A 24167-nucleotide genomic window follows, 5' to 3' on the forward strand; every position below is an offset into this window, starting at 1 on the left:
TCAGAATGGCGCTCATCAATAAAACAACACAGAATAAGTGCTGGCGAGGATGTGGAGAAAAGGGAACCCTCCTGCACTGCTGGTGGGAATGCAGACTGGTGCAGCCACTGTGGAAAACAGTATGGAGATTCCTCAAGAAATTCAAAATCTAATTGCCTTTTGACCCAGCTATCCCACTGTTAGGAATATACCCCAAGAACACCATAGCACTGTTTGAAAAGAAGAAATGCACCCCCATGTTTATGGCAGCATTGTTCACAATAGCAAAGATCTGGAAACAGTCCAAGTGTCCATCAGAGGACGAGTGGATTAAAAAGCTTTGGTATATATATACTATGGAATACTACTCAGCCATAAGAAATGATGACATATGCCCTGGCTGGTTGGCTCAGCGGTAGAGCGTCGGCCTAGCGTGCGGAGGACCCGGGTTCGATTCCCGGCCAGGGCACACAGGAGAAGCGCCCATTTGCTTCTCCACCCCTCCGCTGCACTTTCCTCTCTGTCTCTCTCTTCCCCTCCCGCAGCCAAGGCTCCATTGGAGCAAAGATGGCCCGGGCGCTGGGGATGGCTCTGTGGCCTCTGCCTCAGGCGCTAGAGTGGCTCTGGTCGCATGGCGACGCCCAGGATGGGCAGAGCATCGCCCCCTGGTGGGCAGAGTGTCGCCTCTGGTGGGTGTGCCGGGTGGATCCCGGTCGGGCGCATGCGAGAGTCTGACTGTCTCTCCCTGTTTCCAGCTTCAGAAAAAAAAAAAAAAAAAAAAAGAAATGATGACATAGGATCATCATGGATGGGCCTTGATAACATTATACTGAGCGAAAGAAGTAAATCAGAAAAAACTAAGAACTATATGATTCCATACATAGGTGGGACATAAAGATGAGACTCAGAGACATGGACAACAGTGTTGGGGGTACAGGGTGGGGGGAGGAGAGTGAGGGGGTTGGGGGAGGGGAGGGTCACAAAGAGCATGGCTTTGCAGCATTTGCCATATTCCCCCTTTAATCTATAGACAGACAGCAAATATTTACTTATGGTGTTTCCACTCCAAAGACTGCTGTCTTAGGGACAAATGCTGATGAACTATTTCAGCAGTTCCTCCTTCTTCAAAGACTTATATATCAACATAGAGCTCCATGTTTCATAGGACATACTCAAGCTCACTCCATGCTCTCTGGAGCTTTAACACAAGGGAATGCCCTTTTTTTTTCCCCCCTTTTTTCCTCTTTTTTTTTTTTTGTTGTTGTATTTTTTCTTTTATTTATTTATTTTTTGTCTTTTTCTGAGGATGGAAATGGGGAGGCATTCAGGCAGACTCCCGCATGCGCCTGACCGGGATCCACCTGGCATGCCTACCAGGGGGGGATGCTATGCCCATCTGGGGTGTAGCTCTGTTACAACCAGAGCCATTCTAGCGACTGGGGCAGAGGCCATGGGGCCATCCTTAGTGCCCGGGGTGGCTTTGCTCCGGTGGAGCCTGGCTGCGGGAGGGGAAGTGAGAGACGGAGAGGAGGGAGGGGAGGGAGAGTGGGAGGGGTGGAGAGGTCGATGGGCGCTTCTCCTGTGTGCTCTGGCCAGGAATCGAACTCGGGAATCCTGTACACCAGGCCAATGACTCCTACGGGTCTACCATATCATGCTTTTTACTTAAAAAAATATAAATTTACATTTCTTTTGAAGGCTGATGAACAGGAGACACCAAATCTTTTTTGCCTGCAAACTACTACCTTCTTTATTAGATCCAGCTAATAACACTGTTTTGTCTTTTTCCAAATAGCTCCAGATATATGGAAAAGATTTATATAGGCGGATGGGGATCCTCAAACCCCTCAGCGAGATCTTCTGAGAATGGCTTTTAAGATACCTAGAGGCAGAAAAAACCCAATAGAGATCAGGGGAACTACCAGCTTTTAGGATACACCCTTAAAGGATCCAACGCCCCAAAGGGGTCTCATAGGATGCCATCTGGGTCCTGCTTCAATAGTGGAAAGGAAGGTCATTGATCTAAAGCCTACCAGGCTTACATGCCTCTGCTGTGAGGAAACAGGGACACTGGAAAGTAGGCTTCCCCCTCGCTCCTCTAAGGGAGGGTTCAGTCTCTTCCAGCCCTGCTCCAGCCACCTATGATCTAACCTTGCCCAGAAAGCTGGGGTTTGCCACTGAAGGCTGAAGGTGCCCAGGGCTGTCGGCCCCATCTATGACACTGTGGACGAGCCTAGGGTATTTCTTCCAAGAAGCAGGTAAACTGATCTCATTTGCACAAGGGCCACTTAACTATGTTTTGCCTGAATAGTCAGGTTTTTTATTCTTCCCTCAAAGATCTCTGTTGTGGGTGTTGATAGTCCTATTTTCTGCTGCTTTGCTTAATATATAGTGTTTCCTTTATCCCTCCTACCTCAATGTCCCACTCATATTTCAGGCTGGGACCTACTCCTAATGTAGAGCTCTCCTTCCCCCTTTTGCCAACTTGTATTACGAATTTACCTTTGCCACCCAGCTTAGTGTATCCCAAGGTTCTCTTTACCATGCCACAGTCTTAAAAATTAGTTGAGACCAGGGAAAAGCAACCTGGTCTCAACTCTCCAGGCAGAGGAGAACAGAAGCTCCATATCCACGCATGCTGCAAATGGCTTTTCCAGTCTACCTGAATCATTACCAGCTAGAAGCAGCTGTCATTGGGACTTGGACATGAGCTGCAAAGTATAGAATGGTGACAACAATTCCAGTGCCATGCGGACTTTTCCTGTGTGGACTTTTCCTGGACTCCTGCTCCCTGTGGCAGCTCCTAACAGACTGAACTGTGGTTGGGTTGCATTTTTCAGGGATTTGGCATGGTGTTGGGGCCAGCTTGGACTTGGTGAACATGTTAAGGACACTACTCTTTTATGGATTCTTGCTGTATTGGCCAAGAGTTTGCTTAAAGGCTTTTAATCACTGTAAAAAAAAAAGTAAATAAAAAAAAAATAGAAGACTGGATAAAGAAGATGGGGCACATATACTCTATGGTATACTATTCAGCTAGAAGAAATGATGACATCGGATCACTTACAGCAGAATGGTGGAATCTTGATAACATTATGTGGAGTGAAATAAGTGAATCAGAAAAAAACAAGAACTACAGGATTCCATACATTGGTGGGACATAAAAGTGATACTAAGAGACATGGACAGGAGTGTGGTGGTTACGGGGGGTGGGGGGAGGGAAGGAGGGAGAGGGGGAAGGGGAGGGGGAGGGGTACAAAAAAAACTGGATAGAGGGTGACGGAGGATGATCTCTCTTTTGGTGATGGGTATGCAGCAGAACTGAATGACAAGATAACCTGGAAATGTTTTCTTTGAATATATGTACCCTGATTTATTGATGTCACCCCATTAAAATAAAAATTTATTTATTAAAAAAAATTAAAATAGGTTGGTGTAAAAAAACCCAATTTTTTTTCACTGTAGCTACTTTCATCTTTTTTACTATTCTCTTGTAGTCTCTCTCCATAGGTCTAGTTATTTACAATGTGGTGATTGTATGTGCAATTAAATTTTTAAAAATTAGTTTAATTTTTATTGTGAAAGTAATATTCATGAACTCAACAAATATACTGCTCACAAAAACTAGGGGATATTTCAAAATAAATATGAACTGATAAACCCCTAATTTTAGTGAGCAGAATTAGGGGATATTTCAAAATGAATATGAAGCAATAAAATATTCCCTAATTTTTGTGAGCACTACTTATAAAGCGTTTTCTCTGCTAGGTACTGTGAGCTCATGTCTGTGGCTCCCTTTATAGTGAGGAAGGTGTACAGTGAACAGGCGAATAGACAACATGATTCGGGTCGCGGTAGTGGCACGAAGAGAAATAGCACAGGCCTTTGGACCAGAGAGTGGTGGATGGGTGAACGCACTATTTAAGCTGGAGTGGTCTGGAGAGGCCCTCTGGGGAGGGACATCTGCGGCCTGAATAATGTGGAGGAGCTCAGCATGTGATGACCCAAAGAAAGAACATTCCAGCAAGTGCAGGAAGGACAGCATTCCCCAAGCAGGCATGATCTTGGCGTGACTGTGGGAGAGCCAGAGGGCCAGTGTTCCCGAGGGGACAGAAAGGAGGTGAGGCTGAGAGAGAGAGGGGTGAGAGCACTGAAGCCTGGTCAGCGTGGTGAGGAGTTTGTACTGGATTCTGTGAAGGAAAGCTATTGGGAGATTTCTAGCAAAGAGCATAGATTTGGTTTATGTTCTGAAAAGATCACTCTGGCTGAAACAGTGTTGGACAGAGGCTAGACTTGGCGGGCACAGTGAAAACCAAATGCGGTGTTCAGATGCGTTGTAGAACTGTGCACTTGAAACCTGCATAATTTTCTTAACCAGTGTCACTCCAGTACAATTAGAAAAGAAAGATCATTCTGACTGTTCTGCTGAGAATAGACAGGCGGAGGGCAGGAGTGGAAGCAGCCGGATTGCGTAGGTACCATTGCAGTAGGCTCAGCAAGAGAAGATGGGAAGTATGGAGGTAGCAGTGGAGTGGAGAGAAATGTAGGATTCCTTCTGTGTTTGGAAGACAGAACAGTCAAGACTTTCTGTTAGATTGGAAGGTGAGGATCAAGGGTGGTCCCAAGGTTTTAGTTCAAGCTAAGGGGTGAAGGGTGGTGCCATGGTGTTATTTACTGAGCTAGGGAAGATGGCACGGAGGGCATGGTAGGGAACTAAGAAACCTGTTTTGTCTGTGTCACGTTTGAGAGACTTTTAGTCACCCAAGTGGCTATCAGGTCAGCAGTTAGATAATGAGATTGGCGTGCAGGCTAGAGGTATCAGTTTGGGAGTTGTTGGAGGGCACAAGTGTGAGAGCACAGTCCTTGGTGAGCAGGAGAAGACAGGATGAAGGGGGTGAGTGAAGGCACAGGGATGGTGTGTGCATTGGAATAAGAAAGAAGGCTGAGTGCATGTGTGTAGATGAAGTGGGTTGCTGTATTTGTCCAAGGAAGAAGAGATAATTCTCTTCTGAGATTTCCTATTTTTTTTAGGAAGTCATCCGTTGAGAACAAGGAGGGGTGGGAGGGCAGAGTGTTGGAGATCTGGGAAGACAGGAAAAGGAGTGAGCTAGTCATCTTGGAGATGGGGGACAAGGACAGGGAGCTAACTAGGGAAGTGTGGTCAGTTGCTGGGTAGTTCTTAGTGTCGCTAGAGGTTTATAGTCAAACACCTTAAGTGAAGATTTTGTGGGTTTTGTCCAGCCATGTTCCCTGTTTGGGCACAGGCTTGCAGTAGGTGCCGAGTTGGGCTTAACAAGAGACTAGACTTTTGCCAAATGGGTACAGTGGAGGAATACAGGGGCAAGAGAGATGAAAAAATTGGACTATGGTGTCTAAACTGGTGAGGGCGGAAGTACAGCCATGATGTGGAGATTGATAGTGAAGAGGTGGGAGTGTGGTTCATATCTTTTCGGAGGGCAATTGGGAAAAGTCTGTCAACTTTTAAAATGCACATACCCATTGTCCTAATCTAGAAATTTATCAAGATGTAGTCCTGCATGAGTGCAAGATGGGTATGTGAGGATGCCCATCAGGGCTCTGTGGGCCTGTAGGTTTTTATTGGGAGCAGGCATTTTCATGTGCACGTGCACACCTTGGGAAGACCACCTCTCCCTCGCTGCAGCCTTGCCATGGCAGGAGTGACAGGAGGCCACTGTCCATGTGCTCCTAGCAGCGGCAGCACCCTTTCTGCTCTCAACTCTATAAACTGTGGGTAGCCAATGTCAGAACTGGTCCCCTGTCCCTTAGGAGAGTTCAGCCTACACTGGTTGTTGTTAGCATATATATTTTTAAATCTTTGCTAAACATATGGGTAAAAAAAGTATGTTCTGTTTATTTTGTTCCATAAATTACAAACATTTTTTAGGTTTTTTATTTGTTTGGTTTTTTTAGCAAGAGAGACACAGAGAGGGACAGACAGATAGGAAGGGAGAGAAATGAAAAGCCATCAATTATTCATTGCGGCACCTTAGTTGTTCATTGATTGTTTTCTCATATGTGCCTTGACCAGGGGCTACAGCAGAGCCAGTGACCCCTTGTTCAAGCCAGTGACCTCGGGCTCAAGCCAGTTATCGTGGGATTATGTCTATGATTCCATGCTCAAGCCAGTGACCTCATGCTCAGGCTGGTGAGTCTGCGCTCAAGCTGGAGACCTTGGGATCTTGAACCTGGACCCTCTGAGTCCTGGGCCGATACTCTATTCACTGCACTACTTCCTTGTCAGGCCATTTTCCAGTTCTTTATGTAGTCTTTTCATTTTACCTACAATAGATTTTCAGGAGTGAGATTACACTGTGTTGGGTGTTACAATTTTTAAATGGTTTGCTTGCGTAATGTGTGTAAAATAGTGTCATAAGTTTGCTTTAGAATTCATTTCTTTTATTACTATAGAAAATGAACCATCCATTTTAGAAACATTTTCTGTGACCCTGGATGAAAGATCTATTTCTCAAAGCTTTAGGTTATTTTAGGTTTTACTATAAAAAGAAATGGCCGGCTATATTATACATTTGAACTCTTTTTCTCTTTGAGGTTTTATTCCAGGTTATAATTAATTCTAAAAAGTTCACATGATAGCTCATATGGGTGCATATACTTAGAGAACATAAAGGTGCAAATTCTCCAGGGATTCCAATAGTATAGGTGGATGAAGTGGCCCTGGGTTTCAGTGGCTGTTTGCCCATTGGCTCTCCTTGGTGGCAGGGCACCTGCAGTGTTTGGGTGAGTGGGTGGTGTGATGATGATGGGGAGACTCTGAGAGCGGTCGGAGCATGGTAGTGCCAGGACTGGAGGCAGGAAGTTTCTGTACTTGGAGTGCTTGGACTCAGGGTGGGGTTGGCATTTGTAAGGGAGTTTTATTTTTTTTCTTTTCATGTGGACAAAAGGAGGGAGAGGTTTCTCAGTGACATATAAACTTATTCTTAGGTATTTGGCAAATACAGCATGTCTGCATTGAAAGAAGAAAATGTCAGAAATGTGAGTGTCCCACAAAGAGAAACATTATGCGTTGTCATGTCTAGGAACCAGTGGGAAGCTTACCAAATCAGAGGAAATTTAAAGCTATCTAAGTAGGTACGGAGGGCAGCCTTTGGGACCCAGGAAACAGCTACCCCAGATGCCAGCAGGTGGAGCCCTCTAGGGCAGGAGTCCAGACTGGTCAGCCAGCAACACAGTCTTTCTTGGAAGGCTGTCCGCATTTCTCTCTCCTGGATACTGGGCCCACCATTGTTCACCATGGGAATGAGCTTAGTGTCAGGAATAGGTGAACAATGGAGGCAGGACAGCCGGTCTGGTTTGGTACCTTTGGGTGAATGAAGACTTCTGGGTGGAGGATATGAGGAGTTTCCAGTTGGTGATGAGAACGCTGACTCAGGAGAGAGGGGCTGCGCTTTGTGAGGAGGAGATGACTCCCTGCCTTTCTGGATGAGCTCTGTGCTGCATCAGTGCTGAATCAGGCGGGCCTGCCTGCAGGGCATTTGGTTTTGTTAGGTCGAATTATAAGAACTAAGATACTCAGCCAGTTTGTACCTACAAAGTGGCACTTTCACATGGTTCATTTGATAGTATGTCAAAGTGCAGTGTGTGTTGCAGAGCAAGATCCAGGCTTTATTTATTCCATATCTTGTTTATCACATTTTGGTTTTTGATGATTTGGTTAAAAAAGTTTTAGAGTCAGAGAGGGAAGGGGCCTTCTAAATGGCAAGGTCACGGTGGTGGTGGTGATGGTGGTGGTGGTGATGGAGGTGGTGGTGATGGAGGTGGTGGTGATGGAGGTGGTGGTGGTGGTGGTGATGGTGATGGTGGTGGTGGAGGTGGTGGTGGAGGTGGTGGTGGTGGTGGTGATGGTGATGGTGGTGGTGGAGGTGGTGATGGAGGTGGTGGTGGTGGTGGTGATGGTGATGGTGGTGGTGGAGGTGGTGGTGGAGGTGGTGGTGGTGGTGGTGATGGTGATGGTGGTGGTGGAGGTGATGGTGGAGGTGGTGGGGGTGGTGATGGTGATGGTGGTGGTGGAGGTGGTGGTGGTGGTGGTGGTGGTGGAGGTGGTGGTGATGGAGGTGGTGGTGGTGGTGATGGTGATGGTGGTGGTGGAGGAGGTGGTGGTGGTGATGGTGATGGTGGTGGAGGTGGTGGTGGTGGTGGAGGTGGTGGTGATGGTGGTGGTGGTGGTGATGGTAGTGGTAGTGGTGGTGGTGGTGGTGCTGATGATGGTGGTGATGGTGATGGTGATGGTGATGGTGATGGTGGTGGTGGTGGTGGTGGTGGTAGAGGTGGTGGTGATGATGTTGTTGGTGGTGGAGATGATGGTGGTGGTGATGGTGGTGGTGGTGGTGGTGGTAGCGGCGTGGTCTATGCACCTAGCAGCAGTAGCACCATATGTGGGTTTGAGGTATGTAAAATGTTTTTCTCCCTGGGCCCAGAGCTTCTGCTGTAGAGCAGTTGAAAGTTACTGTTGCCAGCTACTTTGTAAAAGTGTTTTATTGAGGAATTTCATAATAGGCTTATGGTTAACATTTTGAAACACTTAGTGAAGTCAAGGGCTTGATAATATCAGAAGAAAGCCTGACCAGGCAGTGGTACAGTGGATAGAGCATTGGATTGGGATACAGAGGACCCAGGTTCAAGACCTTGAGCTCGCCAGATTGAGCACGGGCTCATCTGGTTTGAGCAAAAAGCCCACCAGCTTGAACCCAAAGTTGCTGGCTCCAGCAAGGGGTTACTTGGTCTGCTGAAGGCCCGCGGTCAAGGCACATATGAGGAAGCAATCAATGAACAACTAAGGTATTGCAATGCGCAATAAAAAACTAATGATTGATGCTTCTCATCTCTCCGTTCCTGTCTGTCTGTCCCTGTCTATCCCTCTCTCTCTCTGAAAAAAAAAATATATCAGAAGAAAGACAACTGTTAATGAGAACTTCAGTCCTCACCAGGATGTGGTAGAAGTCTCAACAGCTCTTACTGGGAACAATTAGTTCAGGTTTTCTTGTCCATTGTTGTGCACCAAAGCTTGATGCACTCCAAGGTTATGAATCAGTAGTGCAATAAGATAAATGTCACATTTGAGCACTCTTGAAAGCAGAAACTCACTCTGCCTGGTGAGGGTAGGGAAACACTCCCAGAGGGGATGGTCCCATGGCTTAGGCATTGTATAGGTCCGAGTTTCATTTTGCTTTTAAGGTGTAGGCTGATGTCTGTGTGTCTGGGAGCTAGGAAAAATGAAAACTTATATTGTTATCACACACACACACACAGTGACTTGCATTGCACGCCCACCGTAACTATAGTCACCTACAAACCCAAGAAAGTGTCCTTGGTTATCATGTTATGGAGAGTTGTCATGTTACCTAAATTTGAGAAGCTGTGAAAAATATCTGGATGTGTATTCAGGTTGGGGTTCACTTTGGAGTTATTCTAGAGTCCTAGGGAGCCCTGGCCCCTGACCTTGTCAGGTGGTAGCAGGGACATCAGGGCGGGTGTTCACCTGGGTAGAGAAACTAGGGTCCAGGATGCTATCATTTGGAGTCTTGCCTCTGCTGTTTAGGTTTTAAAACAAGTTTAGACCTAGCCCTGGCCGGTTGGCTCAGCGGTAGAGCATCGGCCTGGCGTGCGGGGGACCCGGGTTCGATTCCCGGCCAGGGCACATAGGAGAAGCACCTATTTGCTTCTCCACCCCCACCCCCTCCTTCCTCTCTGTCTCTCTCTTCTCCTCCCGCAGCCGAGGCTCCATTGGAGCAAAGATGGCCCGGGTGCTGGGGATGGCTCCTTGGCCTCTGCCCCAGGCGCTAGAGTGGCTCTGGTCGCGGCACAGCGATGCCCTGGAGGGGCAGAGCATCGCCCCCTGGTGGGCAGAGCGTTGCCCCCTGGTGGGTGTGCCGGGTGGATCCCGGTCCGGCACATGCGGGAGTCTGTCTGACTGTCTCTCCCCGTTTCCAGCTTCAGGAAAAAAAAACACAAAAAACAAAAAACAAGTTTAGACCTGATGTGTATTTGTAAAAACACATTCAATAGATAGACCAGGGGAAATGTAAAACAGGTGTCAAAAGTGCAAATACAACACCACACAGCCGTGTGAAAATGCAGGGTCATTACACCATCTTTTAATAAAAATAGACTTTTAACTGCATCATTTTTTCTTAGTCGGATAGTAAATCTTCTGTTTACAGAACTTAGTCTGAGTATTTTGTAAAAGTCAAACAGCCAAGAAATATAATTTCCTCCATGGTCTTTGTCTTGCCCTTGTACAGATGGTGTAAAATCAGGTGTGTAAAAAATAAAAAGCAGTTTGAGCTGACGTGCAAGGTATTTCAGATTTATGCTTTGCAGATGATATTGCTATGATTAATGCATTCATTGCTTTTTTTTTATTGCTTTTCACAGATAATGTATGTGATGCATGGAAAATGTGGGTTTAAATCTTTGCCAGGTTTAAACTGTGAATATCAACAGATGTTATCATAGAAGTACTATAATCATTATAAAATAAAAAATTTGTCATGAAATGCATTGACATAAATTTCATTAATGTAAATTGCCTTCATTAGTGTAAAACCTTACTGTAGCTGTTAGGGTGTGTGAAGCACTTTAGATGAGATTAACTTGGTATAATGTGGTCACAAATGGGTTGCTTTAAATTTAACTGACAAGAAAATAACACTCAAAAGTTAAGAAATTACTCAGGCATTTATGTTTAGCCTGCATTGCTGGTACCACTTAAATAGATTGAATATGAATTAATAACAGTGGACTGCTGGCTCAGTAATTACAGTAATTTAAAGGGGACCTTAAACAATAACTTAAAAGTGTCTTGATCTTACTCTTTTCTTTTTTTTTTTTTTGTATTTTTCTGAAGCTGGAAACGGGGAGAGACACAGTCAGACAGACTCCCGCATGCGCCCTACTGGGATCCACCCGGCACACCCACCAGGGGCGACGCTCTGCCCACCAGGGGGCGATGCTCTGCCCCTCTGGGGCGTCGCTGTGCAGCGACCAGAGCCACTCTAGCGCCTGGGGCAGAGGCCAAGGAGCCATCCCCAGCTCCCGGGCCATCTTTGCTCCAGTGGAGCCTTGGCTGCGGGAGGGGAAGAGAGAGACAGAGAGGAAGGGGGGGGGGGTGGAGAGAAGCAGATGGGCGCTTCTCCTGTGTGCCCTGGCCGGGAATCGAACCCGGGTCCCCCGCACACCAGGCCGATGCTCTACCGCCGAGCCAACTGGCCAGGGCCGGTCTTACTCTTTTCTGGTCTGCATCTGTTCTGCCGTGGAAAGCTGGCCTGCTGCGTCAGCACAGCCGCTGTCAGTGGTGTTCCCGTCTGCACAGCAGCTTCTGTCAGTAGTTTCGCTGCATTCAGGCCAGGATGTAGAAAGTTGTTGGGTCCTGAGGGAAGGGCCTTAACAGCTGCTCAGCGTGTCCCACCAGTGAAGGCACTTAGTTTCTGTGGTGGGGTCGTGACCAGTCGCCCTGTGTCCTCAGGAAGGGTTCAGCCCACCTGTGTGGGCAGGTGGGTGAGGATCTTCCTGTCTCTGAGCTCTCTGTGTGCTGCTCTTTTAAACAAAACAAAGCAGTGCCTCCTCTCCCTTGTTTTGCAGATAATTTACCATCACATTGCCCTTATCCAGGCTGGCACGGGCCATTCTAACTAATTGTACAGAAGGCCACTGAACCAGACTGAGGTCATGGGATTGCTTGTGGTCACCCTGGGTCATGTCACAGGTAGTAGGTGCCAGACTCTCATCTCTGGTTTCTACAGCAACAAGTTTAGATCCCACTGTGATACAGAAAGGTATTTTTGTTTTTGTATTTGTTTGTTTTCTAGGAGATATCTTGTTGGATTACTTTTTTGCCTTCAATGGGTTTGACCACACTTCCCTAAGAAAGGGATTATTCACCAGCTAAAACAAACAAAGCTGTACTTGTTTAGGAGTAACCCAGGAATCATTGTTGAGCAATCAGAGGTCACTTACTTGTATCATTAAAATCAAGCCTATCGGCCCTGGCTAGTTGGCTCAGTGGTAGAGCGTCGGCCTGGCGTGCAGGAATCCCGGGTTTGATTCCCGGCCAGGGCACACAGGAGAGACGCCCATCTGCTTCTCCACCCCTCCCCCTCTCCTTCCTTTCTGTCTCTCTTCCCCTCCTGCAGCCGAGGCTCCTTTGGAGCAAAGATGGCCCAGGCGCTGAGGATGGCTCTGTGGCCTCTGCCTCAGGCGCTAGGATGGCTCTGGATGCAACAGAGCGATGCCCCAGAGGGGCAGAGCATCGCCCCCTGGTGGGCATGCCGGGTGTATCCTGGTCGGGCGCATGCGGGAGTCTGTCTGACTGCCTCCCGTTTCCAGCTTCGGAAAAATGCAAAAAAAAAAAAAAAAAAAAAAAAAGTAAAATCAATCCTATCAAAACAGCAGACACCCCTAATGGATCTGTTTGTGTCTGGGCTTTCAGCTGGCAAGGCAGGATAGTGACATTCTTTCATATCACTCATCAAACTGACTTCATATGCTCTGTCCTCACCACTGCAGCCTGGCTGTGGACACACATCCGGCACCCGAAGCAGACTGTTAGGTGGACTGGGAGCCACATGGTCTCTCTGCTGAGAGCCCTAGCTTCACAGAGATCAGTAGGTAGTGAGGTCTTTGAGCTGACAACCACTGAGGGGCTGGCACTGCTCTGGGACCATGGCAGAAAAGGAGGAAGATGCAAAAGAAGTACATGATTCCCTTTCTGCCCAGAAGAGCTCCCAGTTTTTTGGGGGAGGTGGCATATCTGAATTGTACAGGAGAGTTGATTTTTTTTTTTTTATTAAGTGAGAGGCAGGGAGGCAGAGACAGACTCCTGCATATGCTCTGATCAGGATCCACCTAGCAAGCCCCTGCCAGGCAGTGCTCTTCCCATCTAGGCTACTGTTCCATTGCTTGACAACTGAGCTATTTTAGTGCCTGAGGTGAGGCCATGGAGCTGTCCTTAGTGTCCACGGCCAACTTTGTTTCCATTTAAGCCATGGCTGCAGGAGGGGGAGAGGAGAGAGAGAGAGATGAAGGGGGGTGGAGAAGCAAATGGTTACTTATCCTGTGTGCCCAGACTGGGAATCAAACTCAGGACTTCTACACGCCAGGCTGATACCATACCTCTAAGCCAACAGGCCAAGGCATGAGAGTTAATTTTTAGAATTGTCGTGTTAACCAGGCGCTAAGTTGTGCTGTAGCAGTAAGCTGAGAGAATGTACTCCAGGATGGCTGTTGGAGAAAGGGGAGTTTTGAGTTTGTCTTCAAAGGTCTGAAAAGTTTCTTTTGAGGAATGGCACTAAGGGAGAGATCAGCGGGTGGCAGGGAGGAAGAGGGCACGTCAGATTTGTGTTGGAAGTGAGGGTCCTCAGACTGGTCCAGTGACTAGGATGAAGACTGGCAGCGAGGGTTTTGTGCTCTCCCTGGGGTTAGTATTGCTTCAGGTTTAGAGATCTGAAAGCCAACTCTTGTCTTTCTGTCTTTCCTCCCACTTGTTTCTCTCAGCAGTACCACCATCCTCTCAAGCATCCAGACCTGAAATCGAAGACTTATCTCGGTCTCACTCACCAAAAACTGGGTTAGAGTCTCACCATGACTGTGCGTCTGATCTGGGTGCACCTCCCCTCTCCCTAAAGTTGCTGTAGCAGTTTCTGGACAGCTTTCACCTTTAGGTCCTGTCTGCTTCCAGTGGCCTGCAAGCTGCTTTGTGGTGACCAAGTTGATCTCTGCCCAGAAAATCCCAGTTCTTTCTTATTATATATTATAAGATGTCATCTTCTCAGAGGTTTTCAAAGCTGCCCACAATCTGGCCCTAATCCTACCTCCCATCTCTTCTCAACAAGAAGCCTCTTTAGGCCCTGGCCGGTTGGCTCAGTGGTAGAGCGTCGGCCTGGCGTGCAGAAGTCCCGGGTTTGATTCCCGGCCAGGGCACACAGGAGAAGTGCCCATCTGCTTCTCCACCCCTCTCCCTCTTCTTCCTCTCTGTCTCTCTCTTCCCCTCCTGCAGCCAGGGCTCCATTGGAGCAAAAGATGGCCCGGGCGCTGGGGATGGCTCCTTGGCCTCTGCCCCAGGCGCTAGAGTGGCTCTGGTCGCGACAGAGCGACACCCTGGATGGGCAGAGCATCGCCCCCTGGTGGGCGTGCCAGGTGGATCCTGGTGGGGCGCATGCGGGAGTCTGTCTGACTGCCTCCCCGTTTCCAGCTTCGGAAAAATACAAAAAAAAAAAAAGAAGCCTCTTTACTCTGACAGATTAGAACTGTAGGATACCTGAGAGGTCACCTGATCTTTCCCCTCACTGAGGAAGTGGGGAAACTGAGGCTCAGACAAGGGGAGCACAAACCATGAGTGACCAGGTTGCAACTGCAGCCAAGACCCCGGCCTCTCAGGGTAGTTCTTGTCTAACCTTCATGCCACCTGCTCTTCAGCTTCCTCTGCTCCGTGCCACCCATTCTACCCCATCTTTCCACATTCCACCTATTGCTAGACAGGCTTTCCTGGCTTCTTATGCATTCAACTCTATTAAACAGTTACCACATCCTGACTGCAGGCTTGGCACTGTGCTGGCCACTGGGGCTGCATGGTGAGCAGAGCAGGCCGTGTTCCCTTTCTCCTGGAGCGTGCATACAGTCGGGGAGGGAGAGTGCGAAGAAAACTGAGTGTGTAAGTGCGAAGTGTGACGAGTGCCATGAAGGAAAACCCTAATAGCCAATGTTTAAAGAACACTTATGGGCCAGGAGTATTGTAAAGACTTTACACGTGTATATTCATTTAATCTTCACAAAATCCTGTGAAGTAAATAATATTCCACTTACTTTACAGATGAGGAAATTGAGTTTTAGATTTAGTGACTTGCCTAAGACCTCACCACTAGTAAGACGGGCAGTCGGGATTGGACCCCGGCAATCCCTACAGTTTGCCAACGTGCATAGTGCCCTCCAACAGGAGTGACCTGAGGGGGAGTGATGGGAAGAGCTAATTCAGTTTGAGGACAGCGGTCAGAGTAGGCGTCTCTAAGGAAGCAATAAGCTGATGCATAGTTTTTCTTTTTGCCCGTTGAAACATTTTATTTGCACGTATGTACATATTACATCCTAGGAAAAGAATCCTAGGCTTTTCTGTCCTGTGTGTTTTTGCCTTGCTTCTTCCTGGTCCATGATGCCAGCTGACGTTGTCAGTACAATGGGTGGGAGCAGGTTATTCTACATTTTTTCTAGATCTTTGAGTTGCACATCAAATCAGGGGCCGATCACTACACAGTTGTTTAACTTGCCTGTGAGGTTCACAACAAATTTCCCAGCTCTGTCATCGTCGGTGATTTCAAATTTGCCCATATAACCAGTGTTCATCATCCTGGTTAGACACCATACGGTGACTTTGGAGCATGGTCTAATAAAAACCTGGCATCTGCCTCTCCTTTCAGCATTGTTGATGCTGTTGAGAGCATCAGCTAGGACATTCAGTGCACCATTGTGGTGGCACAGAAAGATGGAGGAAAGAGAGGAAAGAGGATGGGGGGGGGGAGGCAAGCATGCAGTAATATGGGAAGCTGGCAGGCTGTTGTCAGACTTCCAAAGGATCAATCCCTCCAAAGAAAGACTGCATAGGGGAAGGAGGTGGATGAAGGGCTGATGCATTTCCGTTCCTCCCCTGCCCTCCCCTGCCCTGCCCTGCCCTCCCCTCCCCTCCCCTCCCCTCTTCTCCCTGCCCCTGCCCTCCTTTTATTTTTGAGAGAGAGGAGAAGCATCAACTTGTAGTTGCATCACTTTAGTTGTTCATTGATTGCTTCTCATATATGCCTTGACCAGGGGGCTCAAGCCAAGCCAGTGACCCCTTGCTTAAGCCAGTGACCTTCGGCTCAAGCCAGCGACCTTGGGATCATGTTGATGATCCTGCGCTAAAGTGTTGACCTCAGCTTAAGCTGGTCTGCTGGTCCTCAAACCGGATGAGCCTGCACTCAAGCCGGTGGCCTTGGGGTCTCCCCCAGGTTGATGCTCTATTCACTGTATCACCACCGGTCAGGCTGATGCATTTTCTTTGTTTTTTTTTTCCTCCTTTTCCAAGTGAGAGGAGAGGAGATAGAGAGACAGACTCTCACTTGTGCCTCGTCTGGGATCCACCCTGCAGCCCCCATCAGGCGCTGATGCTCTGCCCATCTGGGGCCATGCTTGCAACTGAGCTATTTTTAGCACCTGAGGTAGAGGATCCAAGGACCCATCCTCAGCTCCTGGGCCAATGTGCTTGAACCAATCTAGCCATGGCTGCGGAATGAGAGAGGGGGAGAGAGAGAGAAAAAGAGAGAGAGAGAAAGGGGAGGGAGAGAGGTGGAGAAGCAGATGGTGGCTTCTCCTGTGTGTCCTGATCCAGAATCAAACTCAACATATCCACATGCTGGTCCAGTGCTCTACCACTGAGCCAACTGGCCAGGGCCTGATGCATTTTTTAATTTTTTTTTTTTGTATTTTTCTGAAGCTGGAAATGGGGAGAGACAGTCAGACAGACTCCCGCATGCACACAACCGGGATCCACCCGGCACGCCCACCAGGGGTGATGCTCTGCCCACCAGGGGGTGATGCTTTGCCCCTCCGGGGCACTGCTCTGCCGCGACCAGAGCCACTCTAGCGCCTGGGGCAGAGGCCAAGGAGCCATCCCCAGCGCCCGGACCATCTTTGCTCCAATGGAGCCTTGGCTGCAGGAGGGGAAGAGAGAGACAGAGAGGAAGGAGGGGGGGGGTGGAGAAGCAAATGGGCGCTTCTCCTATGTGCCCTGGCCGGGAATCAAACCCGGGTCCCCCGCACGCCAGGCCGACGCTCTACCGCTGAGCCAACCGGCCAGGGCCGGCCTGATGCATTTTTTTAAAAAGACCAAGCAGAGGACTCAGAGGACAGATGGAGGGGGAGGGGCAAAATCACATGGAGAGAATAGTGAGCCTATTGCTTTCAGTGGTCGGCAAAATTTCTTTTGAGAGCCAAATTTTTTTAAACTTAAACTATATAGGTAGATACATTGTTATTAACTTAATTAGGGTACTCCTAAGCTGGCCTTTGAGCCACACTCAAGGGGCCAAAGAGCCGCATATGGCTCGCGGGCCGCAGTTTGCCGACCACTGATCTAGGTGGATGTCATTGCTAGGAGATCGTAGGCTGGGGCAGTGACAGAGGGGAAGCAAAGAGGTGTATAGGTTGGAGTTGTATTCTGGGGTTTAAATGAGCAGGAACCAGTGGAACCCATAGAAAATGCGAATAGTAGGAGAAAATCCAAGTTTCTCTAGGAAAGGATGGTGATGGGTTGTGAGGAAGAAGAACGGGGGTTTGTTAAGAATGACTTTCAGATTTAGGACCTGGAGGAACGGGGTGGTCGGAGGTGACATTTACTGAACTGAGGAATTGTGGGAGAGGAACAGGATTGGCGTGAGGGATCAAGATTTCTGGTCTGGATGTTGCTAAGTGTGATTTGGTGTGAGGCATCTAAATGTGAACTTCAAGAAGGTAGTTTTATGTCTGAATTAGGGACTCATGATAGAGACCTGGGTTATAGATAATCGGGGAGTCATAGATGCATATGGAAAAATGCCAAGATAATATCTGAGATCACTCGGGCATAAATTTGTAGTACGAGAAGAGAGGAGGGCTCAGAACTCAGTCCATTTAGGGGTTGTATAGAAAAGGAGTTACCGGCAGAAGACTGAGAAACACTTGTTAGTGAAATAGGAAGAAAATCCGGCCTGTGTTGTATCAAAGTATTCAAAAGAAGACAGACGGTGTTTTAAAAAGAAGGGACGAATCAGTTCTGCTGAGATTTCAGATAAAGATGAGTATCAAAAGATGGCCAGTGGACTAAGCAGCATGGAGGTCACCAATGACCTTAGCGAGGATGGTTTGGGTGGGTGGGGTGCAGGCCAGCCTGGAGAGGAAGTGGAGCTCACATGCCTTCTGTGGATCCTCATAGCCACAGACAGCAGTCTGTTGTCTGTTCTTTCCATTTAGAATGCAGCCTGTGGATTATCTTGTTTACAGAGTCCTTTCAGCCTTGTTTTGATAATGAGCCTGTGAACATTAGAGCTAGATGGGATGAGGCAGCGGTGAAGTGGTTTGCCTAAGTTGACAGAGAACCAGTGGTAGAATTAGGATGTGACTAAGTGCACCTTTGATCATGCAATAGAGGAATGTAACTACTCACCTGTATTTCTCTCCAGCAAAGATATAAGTGCCGTGAGGGCAGAGACTTACTTGGGTTGTGCTTGAGTACATCTCCTAAGTTCCCAGCCCAGTGTTACCTAGGTGTATTTTTAGTACCTGAGGTCCCTTGATTGTGTTCACTGTAGGTGATTCTGGGTAGTGTCCTTAGCCCCGGTTGGGGGAAACATAGTGTTTTCCATCTTATTTCCTACAGGTTACTGCCTAAATCCCCTTGTTCCATGTTTCCTTACTCCCAGACTCAGGTGACTTCTGATGGTGAGCAGCTTGCTTGGCTGCTGAGCTGCTGTGTGCACGGGTGATCCGGGGGGCAGTTGCGCACTTCCCGGGAGAGCAGCGCTGGTTGTTCTGCAGGCAGTTCCAAAGCCTCAGAGAAATGAGCCCCTGTGGCATCTCTGGTAAAGTGCCTCCAGTACCAAGAGCCTGAGGTTGGCACTGATTATTTTGGCTCCACAGCTTCAGCTCCCTACAGCCAGTCCTTTGTGAATCTTGGTGTCCTGCGGGCCCATGGCAGGCTCTTCCGAGACTCCACAAAGGGTGGCAGAGGGAGAGAGCTACATACAGCCTGCTCAGCTGGGCACTCGTCTGTTACAAGGCAGTTCTTTTCCTCTCAGGTCCTTGTTTTTCTACCTTTCCTTTTCTGTGAGGAAAGGAAGAGGTTCTGGTTGGCCCAGAACTTTTGGCTGCCTTTTATTTTTCTTCTTCTAATCATAACTTGGTGCATTCTAGATAGAAAAATGTAACAATTTATTGGAAATATTTTTTTTTTGGTATTTTTTGCATTTTTCTGAAGTTGGAAACGGGGAGGCAGTCAGACAGACTCCGGCATGCACCCAACCAGGATCCACCCAGCATGCCCACCAGGGGGCGATGCTCTGCCCATCTGGGGCATCGCTCTGCTGCAACCAGGGCCATTCTAGCGCCTGAGGCAGAGGCCATAGAGCCATCCTCAGTGCCCGGGCAAACTTTGCTCCAATGGAGCCTTGGCTGCGGGAGGGGAAGAGAGAGACAGAGAGGAAGGAGAGGGGGAGGAGTGGAGCAGATTGGCGCTTCTCCTGTGTGCCCTGGTTGGGAATCGATCCCGGGACTTCTGCACGCCAGGCTGATTATTGGAAAAATTTTTTAAAATTATTTTTAGAAATTTTGATGTAAAAATGTTGCTTTAAGGTCATTCTGTATACAGTTAACTTTTATTGTTGCGTTATTTACCTGAAATGCATCCCAAACAGTTTTTTTTTTTTTTTTTCAGTGAGAGAGAGAGAGGACAGACAGACAGGAAGAGATGAGAAGTATCAGTTCTTCATTGTGGTACCTTAGTTGTTCATTGAGTGCTTTCTCATTTGTGCCTTGACTGGGGCGCTTTAGCTGAGCCAGTGACACCTTGCTCAAGCCAGTGACCATAGGCTTCAAGCCAGCGACCTCGGGGTTTCAAACCTGGGTCCTCAGCATCCCAGATCAGTGCTCTATCCGCTGACCCACTGCCTGGTCAGGCTGCAAAGTCTTTTTTGAACTAATGAGTGAGTTCTATGAGGCATTAGTAACTCTTTGTTTGGTGACCTATGAAATAACAGAAGCCTTGTAAAGTTAGGAGTTAGGAACCTCATTTTGCTAATGGTGGAAAGTGAGGGAAGTTAAGGAACCTGCTTAAATTTACAGAGGCAGCAGGCAGTGGCTGTCCTTCCCAAGCCAGGCTTCCTGTCCGAAGGCCACGGCTCTTCTCTCGCCCAGGTACGTATTTTGAAGGGCTGTGGGTTATTTCAGGACATGGAGTGCAGTTGTTTTGGAATGCCCTAAACCTTTGAATGAACTACTCTGTGTTCAAAACTCTGTCTGTTTTGTTGTTCTATTTAGGGAAAAAAATGTTTATTTTGGAAGTCTTAAAGGGGGCTGTGTTCTTTGCATATTTTGAAGAAAAGTATAGCCAGCTCCTGATAGGAATTCAACTTATAAATTGCTACATGGTTCCTTCCCCATGCCCTGCCTTGAAAGCATTTGTTTATAATAGTTGGATCAGTTATTTGTCCTAAGTTGGTTATAGATTGGAGTTCAACTTCCATCTGGAGTGAAAAGTCACTTGCAGATAGGTCTGCAGAGAGCAGCTGAAAACTTGACTCTGCAAATCAGAACTGTGCAGAGAGAAGATAAACTTGTCCTGTATTGAGTGACCCTAGCTTTCTGAGCTATTGACCACGCCACTGTGGATGAAGAGGTGAGGAAGAGAGGGCCATTGTAATTCTGAGTGTCTTAAAGTAGGCTTCTGTTATGTAAGCTTGAGAATGAGTCTTCTCCATCTTCCTATTTGTTTAAAGGCTTTAAATAGAAGAGTTTAACGTTTATGGATTAGTCATACACCACAGAGTTCAGCCAGGCCTCTCAATCTTACAGGAATGATATCACCATGTTACATTTATATGGTATGTTTAGCTTGTTAATAAATACAACGGTTTTTGGTTTTTTTCCTGATTGCATAATATGTTTTATAATACGGAAAACACAGAAATGTACAAAGAAGAAAAATATACAGTACCTGTAATTCTTCTGCTCACTTAAAAAGCAGGATGTATTAATGTGTTTTGTGGATCCTATGTATGTATATATATATATAATATATATTTGGAGTCATATTGTAGATGTTTTTGCCTCAGTTGCTTTTTCACTTAATGTATGGTGAACATTTTTCCCTGTCAGTAAAATATTTTACTTCATGATTTTTAATAGGGGGATATATATAGTATTCCATTGAATGGAAAGGCCATATTTAATTTAGTCAATACCTTTCTACAGTAACTAACCATCTTCACAGATGAGGCTTTATGAGCCTGCCTTTTCTAAATGCTTCATGGAAATGCTGTTGGTTGATCACAGGGAGAGTCATACCAGGTGCTTCTTGCTAAAGACACGCAGGATCTCGGCCTAACCTGTGGTGGTGCGGTGGATAAAACGTCCACCTGGAATGCTGAGGGTACCGGTTTGAAGCCCCGGACTTACCTGGTCAAGGCACATATGGGAGTTTATGCTTCCTGCTCCTGCCCCCTTTTTTTTCTCTCTCTCCCTCTCTCCTCACTCTCTAAAAATGAATAAATAAAATCTTAAAAAAAAAAAGACACTCAGGATCTCCATGCTCATTGAATTCAACCATTGATCAAGTTACTTGTTTAAAAACAATGTAAATAGAAATCATTGCCTAGATTGAACTGATCTGTTGAAGCTAAAAACATCAAGCCCTTCCAGTTACTTGAGAAGATCTGAAGGAAACTGTTATGTTCGTGGGCTCTGTAGTTACCATTCTCACAGTTTAGTGCAGTGGTGTAGGGAATATTTTCATAGAAATGTTTCTCTTTTAGAGATTTTCTTTCAGATAAAGAAGGCTGGTTTAATTCGGGAAGAGTTATTTCATAGGAAATTAAATCTTTGTAAATCCTCTATCACATTTCCACACTTGCCAGTTCTCCAGTAAATGATGGCTTACAAACGTTTGGGAAGGGTTTCTTAAAAGGAAACACTTCTGTGTTTTATACGTATTTGTCTTTTTATTTATGAATTGGATAGGTAAGAGAAACTCCCCTTCATATTTGTCTCCGGGTGATATTGCTGGTTCTCAAACTCAGAATGGTAATTACTTGTAGTGATTTAAAAAAATTCACCCCAAGAGAATGTTTTCTTGGGCATGATGAATGACTCCACAGACCTTTAGAAACATAACCAGTGATGTTGACCAGGCGCTGGAGAGTTGCTGCTGCTTAGAGATTGGTAATGGATACATCTTGGTTTGGTATGTTTGGTGGTGTCTAATCATGTTGTGTGCTTGGGAACCATGAAAGAATTTTCTTTTCAAGTCTTAGTGCATCATTTTTCCTGACCTTGATCAAAAGTCAGCAAACTAGTATTATATATGTAGCCAGGGTATTCATAACTGTCTTATATTCTTAATCTTTTGGATATTTGGTTGAAATATATCTACGCCTCTTAAATACTGAAAGCATAATATCCTTTAATCTATAACTGCAGAGTTAAAATGAATTTTATGTGAAAAATTTACTTGTGGACCACATCTTCAATTCTTTATAAGCCATAGTGGTCTTGTTTTTTTCCCTTCCATTGTCTGTTAGTGAGGTCATTTTCAGTCCTCTGAGAAATTCTATTCCCAGCCAGATGCGGCTCATATATTAAAAATAGCACCTGTGGCTAATATCACAGCAGCTTACCATAAATTTACATGGTAACTAGGATTATATCTGTCAAGACTGTTAAAAAACATCTAGATTTAATTTGATTTCCAGTATTGTTGAAGCTATCCAACATTTTGCTTCATAACTATATTTTAAAAGTTAAAAATCACTCCATTGTTAAGTTTTATAGCACTCCTAGTGCCCATTAAGTTGATTTGTTCAATGGAGGTCAGAGTAAAGCAACTTGGCTACATTAAGATCGGAAACCAACCCATTTGTGACAAATTTAGTCCTTTCGTGTGAATCTTCTCAACGTCTCAGCACTGATTGGATTCAGGTGTAGCTTATGTCAGTAGCATTTAACCTCCAGAGAATGAGCGCCATGATTGGGTTGTTGTAAATTATGGAGCATTCTGTTCTTGCTTGTTTAAATGCAACTGTTGACTGTGCTGCCCATGCCCGACTGCTCCACTGCCTCTCCCTGTAAATGAGTAGTTGGTTTTAAAGACACCCTGGCAATTTGAAAGGGATGCCCTCATCCCTTATCCTCTTTTATGTGACCCTTCCAAAACTGTTTTATTCCCCATTATCCTTTGAGTCCTCTCCCACATGTTATAATTTGCACACCTGCAGTTATAAAATTATTTTGGGGTGTCATTATATCATGTTGTTCACCAACTTTGCAGCACTTATGAATACAATAATGATTTGCCGTAAATCAAGATAATTTACAGGTTACAGGGAATCTGCTCTGTACGAATATGAGTTGAATGGTTAATTTCTTTGGTGTCTTCTCATTTGAACATTGGTCCTCACAAAGAAACTGGTAACATATATCTTTGTGTTTGTGGAAGGTAACTCACAGTCCAGAACTAAATTAAAGTCTAAGTTCAGCCTTCAGGACATTTAGTATTTTAGACATATAAACAAATATAAGCCAATTAAGAAGTAAGCAAACTCTTTTTTATAGTCAGTAGTTGTAATTGCCTCAGCAATAATCTTGCTCCTGAAAGAGACTCGTAAGTGTTGGCACTGAGCGTAGGACAGCATGTAGTGTCTTAGCATGGGACCCATAACTCTGAGTGCCCTGAGTGGGGATGTCTACTTTAAGCTGGAACTCAGTGGGGAGGCGCTTTCTCTCTTTTGACCATCTTTTTGGAGGTAAGTTCATAAGCTTCTTTGAGCCCGAGGCTCACCAAGGAAGTGGAATGGTAGCCAAGAATTACTATGCTGAAAGGGTTGTGTGACAGAAAAAACGATTAGGAGTGAGGCTAAAGTTAAAGTTACATATATTAAGTGTGTTACTGAGTGTAATTAATCACGTAACAGAATAAGAAAATACCTGTTGATGACCAATTTGGAGCCTTGTAAAAATTCTTTTTTTTGGTAAATTACATCATCTCTTTTGTATTTGTGTACCTCGAATAAATTCAGCTCCTAGGGGAACTTAGGTGCCCTACCATGAATCTGTTGCAATTTCTATTCTGCGGAAGGGAGCGGTGAAAATACGAAATGGGTGTGCCCAGACCAGCCTCTCACAGCCTTAGATTACTTCCTCGTCTGCCTCCCTTATTTTATTTTATTTTATTTTTTTCTGAAAATGGAAACGGGGAGGCAGTCAGACAGACTCCCGCATGTGCCCGACCGGGATCCACCCGGCACGCCCACCAGGGGGCGATGCTCTGCCCATCTGGGGCGTCGCTCTGTCGCGACCAGAGCCACTCTAGTGCCTGGGGCAGAGGCCAAGGAGCTATCCCCAGCGCCCGGGCCATCTTTTGCTCCAATGGAGCCTTGGCTGCA

At 46.4% G+C, this 24167-nt stretch overlaps 1 protein-coding gene and 1 pseudogene across 3 annotated transcripts in view; one reads left to right on the forward strand and one right to left on the reverse strand.

The window, feature by feature from the left end:
• The window catches only part of PCBD2 (pterin-4 alpha-carbinolamine dehydratase 2), a 95687-nt gene that overhangs the window by 24455 nt on the left and 47065 nt on the right, over positions 1-24167 (forward strand). The window contains exon 1 of one of the 3 annotated variants that reach the window (XM_066272508.1): positions 6105-6145. The exons of the other annotated variants lie outside the window; for them this stretch is intronic. Coding sequence (XP_066128605.1) covers positions 6134-6145 — 12 coding nt within the window. The 5' untranslated portion in view covers positions 6105-6133. Of the gene's footprint in view, positions 1-6104; positions 6146-24167 lie in introns of those variants that run through there. 3 annotated transcript variants of the gene reach the window in all.
• On the reverse strand, positions 15097-15639 carry LOC136334008 (small ribosomal subunit protein uS8-like; annotated as a pseudogene).

The sequence above is a fragment of the Saccopteryx bilineata genome, chromosome 4, assembly GCF_036850765.1.
Source record: "Saccopteryx bilineata isolate mSacBil1 chromosome 4, mSacBil1_pri_phased_curated, whole genome shotgun sequence".
Lineage (NCBI taxonomy): Eukaryota > Metazoa > Chordata > Mammalia > Chiroptera > Emballonuridae > Saccopteryx > Saccopteryx bilineata.